We start from the raw sequence: 14,548 nt of genomic DNA on the forward strand, positions 1-14,548 counted from the left end.
TGGGTGCAGCAGGCGTAATGATATGACGAAGCACCTGAAAATAGTCCCCAGCTCGGTAACTTCCAACATGACCGGGACTAAGTTTGTGTAGTTTTTAGGCGGCAAATTTGGTTTCCTGTGCGATTAGCCATGGTTCTGTGCGTAGTAAAGGGCTGTGATAGTAATGTCATCTAAATCGTCTCTCACAAATGTCTCCATGCTACAAGGCACGCTCCCTGTGCAAGCAGGTTGTCACGTTGGTTTGTTGACGGCAAGTGCTTCGTCATATCATTACGCCTGCTGCACCCATGGTACGGCCGCACAGTTCCTTGATTCTTACGCCGGAATGAGAGTAGTTCCTAGCCATAGGCTTGGAAAATCGCAACTTTTCATTTTACGTCGATCTTAGTACACGGTTTAACTACAGAAGAGTCAAGTTTTAAATAGGAAAAATATTGAAACTCGTTGGTCATTTTGAAAGAAATGCTACTGGACCCATTAGAATCAATGATCTATGCTAAGCTATGCTAAAACTGGTACCGTCAGAACCGGAGTTCGGCTGAATGGATTCGAAAACGGTAAAACTCAACTGTTTAACTCTGGGGGAGTTGTAAAATGAGCCTATTTCCAAAAAAAGTGGAGTATCCCTTTAAGTCAACCCAAAAGTTGTATTTTATTTTGATTGGGTAATTTGTTGGGGTATTATTAGCCTATTATTTGAATATAATGTCAAGAAAATGTTTATTGTCTCATCACATTCTGATATGAATCATGTAAATATCATATTTTCGATTCTCATTTTCAATAGATATTACTGTCAGTCTTACTGTCAAAAGGTTATCAGATATTACATGTTTAGCTACCTACCTATATCTTACCATGCTCTCTTCCTCTGTTAAAACATTTAATTGGAATTCGCACTCGTCTTCTGTGAACAGACCCGCCTGTTGATTGGCCATCTTGGAAAGGTCAACGTGTCATCAACCGCCAAGATTTAAATTCCCAAGATTTAAATTCCCAAAGAATTGGGATAACCTTTTACAGGTAAGAATGTGTTAGTTTGTGCTTTTATATGAATTAACTAATTATTACCTTTTTTATTTTTTTTATTTACTGTTTTTACTTTTACTATAGTAACTTTTAATGTTCGGTTAGTTGTCTTTTTGTATTAATTGTGTCAGCCAAATCATCTGCTGAAGTCTATTGCAGGTAGATATTCATATGCGACTCTCAAATTTTCACGGACCGATTGTGACTCTTCCAATATGACGGACGGTTGAAACACCTGCTAATGAGGCATCTATGTGTGATCCCTAGGTAGTTATGTCCAATGTTAAAGGAACCATGGCAGCTGCTCTGTAGCAAAACAAGCGCGTCTCGTTGCTATGCCAACTTTTGAGCGCTGCGCGAGAGCTCTGGTAACTTTACCTTTGTCAGCGACATGTTTTGCTTGTTTTATTAAAAAATATTTTATCCTCCTTGTTAGTTAACATTTGATATAAACTGCTCTGAAAAATATGAATGTTAAATGTTATGAAATTTCCAATGTGATCTCTGTGCTGTGACAATTCCTGTGGAGACGTGATTTGTGAAGTGTGGCGGTAAGTTAACGTTAGGTGGCTTTTCATATGGCTATGGCTACTGTTTTTTATGTTTATTATTTTTGTCTTTATTCATTTGGGTTGATTATATGTAGTGTTTTACAGCGGGCTCCAGATTTCTTTTAATAGCTAAAAGGGCTGCTTTTATTAACCCAGCAGGCTTTATCAAATAATCAATTTCTATTTGATCATTGTTTCCTTTTTTAGACAATGTCCCATAAGGCCTCACAGACAACCATGAGTTTACAGCATGCAAACTCAAACTGGAGACCAGAGCACCATAGCAAGCGCAGAGAGGAGTGTCTTTACAAACAGTTTCTGAATAACGAAAGCCAGCGCCTTTCTTTCTCTGAAGAAGTTATTTATGAGATGGGAGCCATTTCATACAGAAAATTAGATTTTAACTGGCTTTTCCATGCCACAGGCCCATTAGCACCATGTGTCACATTAAAGAAAAAGAAGAAGCATGGAAACAAAAAAAGAAACTGTAACATTAATACTTTAACCCAAGAAAAAGGCAGAATTTCATTACAGGCTCCTGCACAAAATAAGACTAGTAATCTGTTGCAGCTGGGAAAACAACACAGGTAATACTGTCACAGAATCTTTCATCAAAATGGTTTTCTAATTGGATGTCCACCCAAAAATGAAAATTCGGTCATCATTTACTTAGCCTCATGTGTTACAAATTTGCATGGCATGCTGTTTTTGTGGAATGAAAAATAAGATATTTTGAAGAATGTTGGTAACCCAACAGCTTCTGTTATATTGTTTTTTTTGTCCATACAATGTAAGACAATGGGAACCAAAACTGCTTGGTTACCAACATTCTTCAAAATATCTTTTGTGTGTGTGTGTGTGTGTGTCAGAAGAAAGAAATGCATACAATGACATGAGGGTGAATTTTCATTTGGGGGTGGACTATCCCTTTAATTCATACACTTAGTCCCAACACACTTGTATTTCACATACAAGTTATTTTTTGTGGTGTCTATCCTTATTTAACAGGATACCAGGTTATGGGCTCTCTCCAGTGAGCATCAATGTGCAGAACCACTTAAATAAGACAGCAACCACTTTGACCATCAAGCACATCGAGATCCCACAGGCCCCTCGTCGTCTGCAGGATATCCTGAATCCATGTGCCGACTGCCAGGTCACAGAGAATGTCTTTACACAGGAGATCTTCTCAGGTAGACTTACTTCTGTATCTTGAGTGTGATTGTTTACTTGCAGTTAAAAGTGCACTATTCGTGTTAAAAACGTCATTGTGACAGCTAAAAGGTTTATATATGTGGCTCTAAATATTAGGTTAATGTATTACATTTGGCAGGCAGAGCTGTAAAAGCAGAACAGCGATGGGTTGATCATTCCACCAGAATTGACTATGCCCTCAGACCTCCTGACTTCAGCGGGCAGGAGATGCCCAAACAATCTGGTGCCAAACTTTCCACTCTTCACTATGCAGTTGACAAATGGAGGATTGCCTGCAACGTCAGTATGTTTCTCTTATTACATTTATTAAGTAATCTTTCTTAGCCGTGAAGTACATAGCTATTTAAATAGTACAGTGTGTGTTGAATGAAGGAAAGCACCTTGAATATGATTGTTTTTGCATCAATTGCTGTCATGGAAACACCTTTTGGAAAATGATTATTGTTTCATCTAGAGTTGCCCTTGCAGAGTGTGAACATCGAGGGCCTAAAAAGGGCTCTTAGTGACCCTAAATACACAGTGCGGCTGGAGGCCATCATAACCTGTGCATCAAGAGCAGTTAATGGACCACAAGAAGAGCTTCACCCTAACAAAGCAGGTTAATCTGTTAGAAAAAATATATTAAAGTAGAAAACAGTTGTTTTAAATAGTAAAATATCTTACTGGATTTACTGGATTATTGGAAAAAAAATGCAGCCTTTGGAAAATTCTTTCAAAAACATTTTGTAATATATTATAATATAATATGAACCCTTTTAAGGCAATAATTAAATGAAGTGGAAAATAAATAAATGAATATTATTTTTCTAATATATCTTTATTTATTTTTGCTCAGCTCAACATAGTAAGGAATGGAAGTTGAAGGCGGTACCGCAGGAGTTGCAGGCTCTCATTGTCTCAGCCCTTGAGGATCCAGTGAAGAGAGTTCAGATGGCGGCTGCAGTGTGCCAGTATGCCATGAGGACACCGAACACACACGCCAGAGACATACTACGAAGCACGATAAAACAAGGTGCATAGACGAAAGGAGACCGGTGATTTTGAAACCTAAAAATGTCAATTAAAACAAACGCTCAAACAAACATTAATGTCACAAGTAAAGCAATCTGTCCTACTCAGATGTTGACTCAAAATGACCATCATATGTTGTGACTCAGACCCCTATGGCACAGGTGCAGACAGCTGGGTGGCGGCGCAGTGCTTGGCGATCGACGGTGATGCAAGTCAAGCTGTCATACAGAGACTCCTGTCACAGCACTTCCTCAGAGACGCTCTTTTAGATCAGGAGCAGTCTATGACGTTACTCTCCAACATCAGCAGCAAGACTGTGAGTCACTCTCTCATTGCTTTTTGCATAAAAAGAAAGAAAGATGATATAATTTATGCATGCACTAGACTATGTAAACTTGTTCACATTTTGTCATAAACGTAAGTTTAAATGTTTATGGTTGATTTTTATGTTTTTGAAAGAAATCTCTATGCTGCATTTAATATTGTGAAATATTATTACAATTTAAAATAACGGTATATACTGTATATATAACTATAACTATATATATATATATAAAAGAACACCATTTAATTAAAACAGAAATCTTTTGTAACATCACAAATGTCTTTAATGTCACTCTTGATCAATTTAATGCATCCTTGCTCAATAAATATATATTTCTTTCAACTAATATTTCTGACCCCCTTATATTTTGCATGGTATTTCCCATCCAGACACTAGTGCGCTCTCTTCTAGCAGAAGAGTTAAACAGCGCTAACTGGAGAACACGAGTTCAGGCCTGTACTAGCATTGCACAGCTCAGAAGTCAAATCAACAAGGTATCATAATGCAATTCTTTAGGACATTTCAGACACCTATATCTACATATCTAATATCTCTATAATGATTGCTGATCATACTAGAAATGCTTTTCGTGCAGGATCTTTGCAACAAACTGATACACATGATGTGGAACGACTGGAGCTGTGCTGTTCGTCATGCTGCAGCACTGGCTCTAAGTAAACTGAACGTGGCCAGAGAGATGCACAGTGAGCTGAGGTTACTATCTCTACCCAACAGACACATCAGAGCATTTATATTCAGTTCATCCTTAACAGACAAACAATTTCTCCACAGCGGGAAGCTGGAGGAGGGTCCAATCGCTTGGCGTTTGGAAGCGCTGATCTTAATTGGTCAACTGAAAATAATGACACCCAAGCTACTGCCCACTTTCCTGCGGTGCTTTAATGATGACTATGTGACTGTGCGCAAACAAGCTTGCTTGACTGCAGCCTCTCTAATGATGGAAGACCAGTCGGTGAGGAAGTGACGCAGCTGTGCAAACGCATAGATCTATGATAGCATGTGGACAATAAATTGTGTGAAAAAGAAATTGAGGGTTCACTCGACTGACCGCATGAAACATGTTCACAGGTCGTTGATCAGCTAATTATCCTGATGCAGAATGAGCCAATATGGGAGGTGAAAGTGGAAGCAATTAATGGTGAGCTTGAACATTAATACAGCCATTCTGTTACTATTTTTATGAGTACACTAAAGTAATATTATTCTATAAATGAAGCTTTAAAGAAAATAGGTTGGATGAACCCAGCTGTCCAGGAGTTGCTGATGTGGGCTGTACACCACGAGGAAGAGCCCAGCGTGCGCATTGCTGCCTGCGAGGCCCTGAGCACTTCAGACGCAAAGGGCCCCGAGTTACAGCATTTGCTACAAGAGCGTTATGCACTGGAACCCAACGCTGAGGTGCAGAGGTGTGTGCTCATAGGCCACTGTCATTATTGTGAGTAAGATTGTAAAAATTGGTTTCTGAATGTTACTTTAATCGTTTTTCTCACTAAGGCACATTAAAGGTCTTCTGAAAAAGCATGGGTACAGCCTGCAGGGAGATGAAAGCAAGATTCATGAGATAAAACTCCAGGTTAGTACACTATTTTACCATGGCTTCAGACACAGAGCTACGGGTTTATTCAATGCATATCGTTATAAGAAATATTTCCATTTAATATGTTAATATTAATACAAAGAAATATATAAAGATGTTATGTTTTTTAGCATTTTAATTTATACTAGAGAGATTATTTAAATATATCTAGATGCATTCGGGTCCGTTTTGACCTAGATGAGGTATATAAATAAAATAAAAAAATAAATGTTTTTTTTTGTAACATTTTGGATATGTTAAGTAATGTTAAGTAAATAAACATATTTTTTAGTTAGAGTAAACTAAATTGTTACACCTTTTGCGTTCAGGTCAGTTTTGACCTAAAATGAACTGTGGCTAAGTTTGCCTCAAATTATATCTGTAAAATACATTTAGCCTCTTTCCTACACTGTTGTTTTGTTAGAAAAAGAATGTTTAGTTTTCATAAATTTAGACTGTTTTCAGCTGTTATGAGCTAGATTCAAAATAACTTAAAACCAGTTATATGGGTACTTTTCATATTATATGTTCTTTAAATTTCATATGATATATTAAAAATAATTCTCATAAATATTAATAGAAAATATTTTTTTTCTTGCATCATACTGGTCTTTGCTGTAGTTCTTGTAACATCTTAATTATTTAAAAAATATATATAAAAAGGGGGCAAATTAAGTAATAGCATGGTAAAAACATGCTAACATCACTCAATGGCGAGTTACTGATCAGATGCAATATGGTTTTAGTTGAACAATATGAAGTTATGACTGCATTATAAACTTGGACCTGAGAATGCAACAGGTGTAAACCGTTTTTAAATGCAAGTCATATAAAATATGCCCCCCTTGTAAGTTTGCTGGTTGAGAATCACTGCTCTAGAAATAGAGATCTCAGCTTCACACTAACTGCCAGTTGCTCTTTTTCTGTTTTTCTATAGATGGAGCTGTTGTGTACAAAACACATCATTACACAGAAAGTGCTCTTAATAGAAGAGATGGGAAAGCAGCAACAGCAGAAATTATTGTGCTGAATTTATGGTTGCATTTGTCCTACTATATAAAATATTAAAATACCTGAACACTAAATCCAACCTTTTGAGTTGTTCCACCTAAAAATAATTCACTGCAGTCACTGACGTTCAAGCAAACAGGCTACAAATGTCCAGAAATGCTTTGATGTATCAGGTATCCCGCAGGTCACTAATTTTACACTGATAGCATATTGAGATATCAGTAAAAGTCGACTATATAGTAAACAAACAATATAATACATTGATGCTGGTTCCCAGCACTGAAACCCATCGGTTTTGGTTGAAAATGTGAAACATTTATTAAGTAAAATTATTACAAAAGAAAAACTCACAAAAAAATCTGAAAAATGTATATATACTGCTGCAGAATATAATCCATAAATCAGTTTTCTCTAATGTATCAAAGTTCCTTGTCAGCAACCACTAGGTACACAAAATAAAGACAACATTAAACAAAATATGAAAGCTTATATTTAGATGTATAAAGTCAACAGAAAATGCAAATGTAAAAATGTATACTAAATCTAGTCAAGGATTTTGTAATGAGTTATTTTTTATAATTTTACTGTCCACTAGTATCCTGAACAAACAGTAGGTGATTTTTATTCTGAAATTCTTTATCAACTAGACACGTCTTTAATGTTGGTCTGTGAATGTCCTCGTCGCTTAAGAACTTGCTTGTACAGGTTCTCAACCTCAGCGACCTGAGCCAGCAGTTGAGTTCTGCCATTGTTCTGATGGGGAGAACAGTTATAATATGGATTTACATTATAAACATGACATGTTTGCGAGAATAAAGGTAAAGAACATCACATAGACAGTGGTTTCATAGCATAACACATATTTATATGAACCTTTAACCACCATAATAGATCTGTATAATTTAGTTCAAATGACCACATTCGTGTTGATTGATTCATCAAAAAAACATATACATAGTGTATAGAGAGTGTGTGTGTATATATAGTCTTACCAGATTACTCAGATAACTATCAGTGTTTGGAATTGCTCGAACAATCTCAATTTTCATTTCCAGGTTCTGAATAAACTCCACCACCATCCCCATGAGCTCTACCACATATCTGCACACAGATTTATGTTACATTAAACAATGATCATACTGTAAGTAATACTCCAAACGAAAACCATTTTGTTTGAGTGGCACATTAAAAGCCTCTGACCTGTGAAGATCAGCCTGAATGGGCAGGTTCTGCTGACACAGTGGCTTTGTTAGTCTCTCTCGCAGGATTGTCTGTTCTCGCAACACTTCCTGAAGGTGGGAAGTGAACTGTTGCAAGGAAGCAAACCTTTGACCTTACGAATAAAGACACTTATATCAGTCAAATTTTAGTATAGAGTTAGAGTATGTGTATTTCCATGTTGAAATGTCAATTTATGCCCACAATTCCGTTTGCAACACTTACTGAGGTAATGACTGTGAGTGACGTCTGCACCGTCTCTTTCCAGCTTCAGCAGCTCTAAATCTAAATTAGTCTAAAACAACATGACAAATTGAAAATCATTTTAGTTGTTTAAGGTTTGTAGATCAGAAAAGTGGCAAAAAATGTTCATGGCTCTAGTTTGTTTCCAACCTGATCAAGATCATGTCTTATTCTGCTGAGCTGCTCAGCTTCAAGTAAATACGAGGAAAAGACTTCTGATTCCCGTGGGAGAGCATCAAGCTCCTCCTATAAGATTCATAACATTACATTAACCAACCACCAGAACCGTTTATAATCAATGTAAAAATGATATTCTCTTGGTTTACCTGTGTCATGGTGCCTGATGTTACACATCTGGCTAAGATCTTAGCAGCTGGTGTCACTGTGTAAGTAATGGGGTCCCAGGGATTCATAACATACGTGATTCCAGACCTGATGGCAATAAAACAAACAAAATTAAGGTGGTTCTTCAGATATGGACATTTTCATGTCCCAGGGATTGTCTTTTATTAAAACAGATTGCATCTTTTTGTTATAGGCCCTATGGACATAAGGCATAATCAAAATATTAGATGGTAGGAAAAATTATATTATAAAAATGATATATATCCGCTTTCACCCGCAAAACCTTTGCTTGCAAACATTTTACATTATCTCGCAAATGTTTTGCTTTCCCCCGAAACACCATTTAAAGTCAGCATGAAACAGAATCTTTTTTCCCCTTAGTGTGAATGATGCGTATCCAAGTATGCAGAAAACATGTAGGGCCGGACTTGATTTTGTCCTTCTGGATTTTTTTTTTTTTTTTTTTTATGCTTTAAACAACAAAACAATTCAACATACATTTTAGGGCAAGGGCTGGAGTTGTCTTTTGCTACTACTGTGCAAAAATTAAACACGTCATCAACGAGAGACTGTCACAAGAGGGAGATTATTTTTTACAAGGACTCATAATTTTAATTTATTTATTTTTAAATAATGATGAGCACGGATAAACCATTTATAATGAATAATGCAATATTCCGTTACAAGTAAGAATTGTCCACTTTGATTTCGTGGTGACTGTAATTCAAAAGGTAACTATATCTTTAGGTGCTCCGTGGTTCACTGATGGACATTGGAGACATTAAATGAACCCTCGTAAAACATGTTGTAAGACTCATTGACTCAATGAACGCCCAGTAATTTACTTTCTAAAGTAAAACTTGTTGCTCTTTTAACTGTTATATTATTATAAATGCTGACACTATTGCTGCGTGACTTATGATTTTCATAACGTATATTTTACCTGTGGTTCTTGAATGTGATGTTCTCGATCTGGCAAATAAAACGTCTGTGTTGTTTCAAAATACCGCCTCTTTGTAACTGCTCACTGAACACTAGCACAGCTAACTTTACGCAAGCGTCAAAGAAGAGCAGATATCGTCAACATATGCTAACCATAATAACATAGACAGTAAAAAGAAATAATAAGCATATGACATACAGATCATAGAAAATAGAGCGCGATGCAACTTCCTCCATCGTGATACATTCTCAGGTCAGCAGATTCACAAATACAACCAAAGAACAATACCGGTAATTGTGCACTTTTATTAGAAGTTTAAATAATTTAGAAATAAACTACAAACGTATACATATATATGACTTGCATACAACGGTCTTATATACATGATTTAAACAATTTCAAAATATAGAATTAGTCGAATCAGCAGACATCGAAACGTAGATCATTTACTTCAGCAGCTGCGCACCATCCATTGCTGTTTGCTTAGGTCCGTATTGGTTCTGTAATTAAATAAAGCCATTAAATAAAATAGACACAACCTTTTCAAAGTTAGGTATATCCATTTTAGTAAGTCAATCGAAAATATTATATTCGCGAATAGTTTGATGAATTGTGATGCGGTTATATTTGACATGGTGCGGTAAGAAGCGGGTCACACAATGACAACAACAGTCCAGCATAACAAACCCCAGATGTCACTGTTCTAGATTCATACTAGGGTCGTCTGAATCTGTTTATCACGTGCAGTTTGCGTTTACACTAAGATACAGTAGGATAAATGTCTGCTGCGGCGCGTATAGCAGCGCCGGTGATGTTGTCCCGGTTCCGCGGAGCTCTGGTCGGTTCGGTGTTGGGTGACTGTATAGGCGGTGAGTTTGAAGGCGCTGTGGATGTGCCTTTGGATCGAGTCCTTCAGCATCTCAGCGCTTTGGAGGATGAAACACGGGGCGACGGTGAGCATATATTCCATTTTTACATTGTATATTTTATATTAAAAGCATATTGAGGCTTGATATTTAATCTCTAAGATTACGAAAGTATTAACGTTACCATATCAGAAGGCCATATCACGTACTAGGCTAATGTGTGAGATACATAACCATTGGCATGTCCTGAAGTCTTTGTTAACCCTCTAGTATTCATCATTAGTGGTTACTCGTGATCTTTCGCGGTCAAAAAAGACCCAAAGCATTTCATGTTATTTGTAGGGGATTTCATGGTAGGCAATAGGCCTATTCACCTGATGCACGATTTATTTCAATACAAAATAATACAAATATTAGAATAAGAAAAAAAACATTATTCTAAATGAATACATGGTTTAAGTTAAAAATAGAGGTAAATGTATTTAAAATCAAATGATTGAAAGACTAATTAATAAATGTAGCCTATAGTCATATACATATCTAGTATCCACCATATAAACACACACACATCCAGTGGTTGGACAATGAAACTTAAACACTGGCTAATATAGTGTTGGAGGTTTCATACCTAATCGTGCCTGGTGGCCAATTTTCACTGATTTTACATTCCACCAGTGAGAGCAGAGTAATAGTACAGCTGTTCATAAAATATTGCAAGCCACACAACATAATAATGAGAGACATGTCTTTAAAAGAGGACAGATTGTTGGTGTAAGTCTTTGTGGTGTATCGAGAACTATGGCTTCCAGTGGATGTATCCTGGATTGTAAAAAACACACAACATAAACCACAGTTGGCCAACTAACTGCAGAATAAAATGTGCACCTCAACTCTCCTGTTTCCATCAAAAACCCACATGACTCCACATGGTCAATATTCAGTCAGGCTGCTATAGCCAAACCTTGTTACTCGTGGTTACTTGTGCCAATGCCAAACATCTGTTTTGGTTGTGGATAATGTGAAACATGTATTCTCTGAGGAGTCCATCTTCACTGTCTTTTCCACATTCGAGAGAGTTACGGTGTGGAGAAGCCCCAAATAGGCTTAACCTCTGGACTTTTGCATGCCCAGAGTGAAGCATGGGGTGGATCAAAAATACCTCTGGCCACTTTGCAGAACTTGTATCTGTCATTCCCAAGGCAAACTGATGCTGTATTAGCCACAAAAGGAGGTCCTACACCATACTAATAAATGATTGTGGTCTAAAAGCAGGTGTTTCAGTTTTATTGTTCAACTCCTGGATATAAGGCGATGCATTCCCAAGTTGCTTAGAGTATTTTCAGACATACATACTTTTAATGTTTCACATGTGGATATATATTTAGACCTTAGAGTGAAAACATGAACTGCTTTAGTAGACAATTAAGTTGTACTTCTGATTAAATGAGACACTGACTGGCACAGGGTTTCATGTTTAATACGGTAAAGCTTCTTGATTTGAAGCAATCTATTTTATAAAGTGATGTATAAATAAATTACATGACTTTTCTACAGTGCTGAATTGCAGAGCTTGTGCAAACATATCCACGTTGCTATGATCGGATGCTTTTCTTATGCTTTTTTTTTTTTTTTTTGACCGGGTAGATCAAAAGTGTGATACAAGACCATTTAGCCATTTCTAATCTATCCACAATATTATTCGTGTGTGTTCATATAGCAATTGCCAAAAAAGACACCAAGTTTTGTACCATTCATACCCAATTTTTTCGGTCCAAAGACAAGTGACTTCATAATTTTACTTTCATAAGACATTTTTGACTATGAATTGAGTGTTTCTTGGTTAATTTTAGACAACATCTCCATTTTATCCAGGAATTCTTCAGTACAGTGATGACACGGCCATGATGCGATGCGTTGCAGATTCACTCCTCACCAGGATGGCGTTTGATGAACGAGACATGGCTCGAAGGTACATTACTGCTGGAAATGGCTAAAAGAGTCCTTTTACGCAAGTATTTGCTTTTCCCTGATCATCTTACTTGATTCCAGATTTGCAAAGGAGTATAACCTTGCTCCGGATCGAGGTTACGGCTCAGGTGTCATACAGGTTCTGCGGAAGCTTGCATCGCCCCATCTGAAGGATGTCTTCCAGCCGGCACAGGCTCAGTTTGGCGGCCGCGGTTCTTTCGGGAATGGAGGTGCCATGAGAGCGGCACCTTTCGCCCTTGCCTTTAGAAGTCGCAATGATGTCCGCAAGGTGAAAAGTCATCCTACTGTAATCTAAACTGGTAGAATGAATTGCAACCAACTATAGCTTTAGACTCTCTATATTAGAATGCTAAAAACACATCTAATCAAGAATTTTTTTCTATGAATATTCGAATATTGTGCTGAACAGTCGGCGGCCTTCGAGTCAGAAAGGTTAAGAACCGCTTGTTTAAATACTTCATTAATTTGGACTGTCCCAGGCTAACATTCTGTCCTTGCATTTGTTTTTGGCAGTACGCACGGCTTGGCGCTATGTTAACACACTCTTGCTCTTTGGGCTACAACGGGGCGATGTTGCAAGCCCTTGCTGTCCATCTGTCTCTCCAAGGTGCTTTGGCTCTGCCCAAAGAATTCATCAACAAACTGATCTCAGAAATGGAAGAGATGGAAAAAGATGAAACAGCCCAGCTTGATGCTAAAGCGTAAGTGAGCCCATCAAAAGAATGAACTTCAGTTGTTTGTTTCTTAAAGGGATAGTTCACCAAAAAAAGAAGAAGCAGATTCTATCATTTACTCACCCTCATGTCGTTCTAAACCTGTGGAACACAAAAAAAAGATATTTTGAAGTTTCAACTGTTTTTGTTCATGCAACAAAATTGTTGTCATTGTTATCTATTAAAATCGCTAAAAGTTTTTGTGATTTGAACAAAGCCTGAAATAATAAAATGTATTAGATGAAAAACTTGACTTGAATGAAAATGTTGAAATTGAAATGTTGTCTTGGCAATAAACTGAAATAAGTTTAACTTGAAACGAAAAAAAAAAAAAAAACATTCATTAAATACGCAAAAACCGCATTAAAAAAAGACTATCGCAACTTCCGTTTCATGCTGACTTTAAGAAGAGTTCTCTATGGTTCTGACCCACTGTTTTATTCCACAGACTCAATTTATCAGACTTCCCATATTGCTCACGTTTGCACAGGGTGAAAGAACTTATGGACAGAAATGGTGTGAGCATTGAGGAGGTCATATCTGAATTGGGTTAGTATTGATTTGGTCATTTTTATAATGGCATTCTGCTGTGTTTTTCTTGTAGTTGACACTCTTTCTTTGCATTAGGAAATGGCATCGCTGCCTTACAGTCAGTGCCCACCGCCATCTTCTGCGTGCTGCATTGTTTGGAGCCCCGGGATGGGCTGCCAGAGCAGTTCGGAGGACTGGAGAGGACAATAGCCTACAGCTTGGCTCTGGGTGGCGACACTGACACCATTGCTTGCATGGCAGGGGCAATTGCAGGGGCACATTATGGCATCGACTCCATTCCCCAGAGCTGGCAGATGAGCTGCGAAGGGGTGGCGGAGGCCGATGATTTAGCACACCGTTTGTATGATCTTTACTGCCTTCCACAGTTCGAAGAGGACAGGGGGACAACAAGCTACAAGAATAATCAACTGTACACACACGCCAGTGATCAGCACACCACAAAAACTGACTGACTGACCCACTACACGGCCATATGCAACATGCAGCCACTCATAAGAGAAACATTACTTGGCATTTAGTGTCAAATGCACTTGATTATATACCATCATCTGTGTTTATAAAATTGTGAATCTTCAGTTCAAAATGTTTACAATAAAAATAAGAAAATGGTATAATTTCATTGGTACTAATCTGGTGTATTATTCTTTCTTTCTGTCACATTTAAAATGGTTCTAAAAACTATTTGCAGTGGGCTTCGGAAGTTCACTAGTGAACATGTCTCCATTTTATCATTTTTTAAATTTAACACACATTCTTTTATTAATTTATATTTTGAGCAAAATTTTGATTAGAACACACACACATACAAACAGCCTTTTACACAAATGGCTCTCATGTTAATTATCTGTTTATTTAGTATTATTATATTAACACGAGAATCCTACATTTTTCCACTTTTTTAAAATGTAGGCTGGTAGGGGAATGCACATTCATTTTCATA

The 14,548-nt window shown here is 37.3% G+C and overlaps 3 protein-coding genes across 4 annotated transcripts; 2 read left to right on the forward strand and 1 right to left on the reverse strand.

Annotated features, from left to right (window-relative positions):
- Positions 1-1,446: 1,446 nt before the first annotated feature.
- heatr4 (HEAT repeat containing 4) lies at positions 1,447-6,782 on the forward strand. The gene is made up of 14 exons (XM_079633759.1): positions 1,447-1,580; positions 1,788-2,167; positions 2,589-2,773; positions 2,914-3,078; positions 3,250-3,393; positions 3,631-3,807; positions 3,953-4,122; positions 4,521-4,625; positions 4,727-4,845; positions 4,924-5,104; positions 5,221-5,290; positions 5,369-5,558; positions 5,647-5,725; positions 6,666-6,782. Exons 2-14 carry the CDS (start codon positions 1,791-1,793, stop codon positions 6,756-6,758), a joined length of 2,055 nt encoding a protein of 684 aa, XP_079489885.1. The 5' UTR covers positions 1,447-1,580; positions 1,788-1,790; the 3' UTR covers positions 6,759-6,782.
- Positions 6,783-6,873: 91 nt separating this feature from the next.
- Positions 6,874-9,754, reverse strand: haus2 (HAUS augmin like complex subunit 2). 2 transcript variants are annotated; one of them, XM_079633762.1, is made up of 8 exons: positions 9,687-9,754; positions 9,489-9,592; positions 8,527-8,632; positions 8,351-8,446; positions 8,183-8,252; positions 7,940-8,072; positions 7,732-7,840; positions 6,874-7,492 (listed from the first exon to the last, which is right to left on the reverse strand). In XM_079633762.1, exons 3-8 carry the CDS (start codon positions 8,611-8,613, stop codon positions 7,379-7,381), a joined length of 609 nt encoding a protein of 202 aa, XP_079489888.1. In that variant the 5' UTR covers positions 8,614-8,632; positions 9,489-9,592; positions 9,687-9,754; the 3' UTR covers positions 6,874-7,378. The 2 variants fall into 2 exon arrangements, with proteins under 2 accessions (XP_079489888.1, XP_079489887.1); XM_079633761.1 differs by lacking the exon at positions 9,687-9,754 and having other exon boundaries at positions 9,489-9,611.
- adprs (ADP-ribosylserine hydrolase) lies at positions 9,709-14,235 on the forward strand. The gene is made up of 6 exons (XM_079633760.1): positions 9,709-10,441; positions 12,227-12,323; positions 12,404-12,611; positions 12,857-13,044; positions 13,505-13,605; positions 13,684-14,235. Exons 1-6 carry the CDS (start codon positions 10,267-10,269, stop codon positions 14,058-14,060), a joined length of 1,146 nt encoding a protein of 381 aa, XP_079489886.1. The 5' UTR covers positions 9,709-10,266; the 3' UTR covers positions 14,061-14,235.
- Positions 14,236-14,548: the final 313 nt, after the last annotated feature.

This window comes from Phoxinus phoxinus, assembly GCF_949152265.1.
Source record: "Phoxinus phoxinus genome assembly, chromosome: 13".
Taxonomy (NCBI): Eukaryota; Metazoa; Chordata; class Actinopteri; order Cypriniformes; family Leuciscidae; genus Phoxinus; species Phoxinus phoxinus.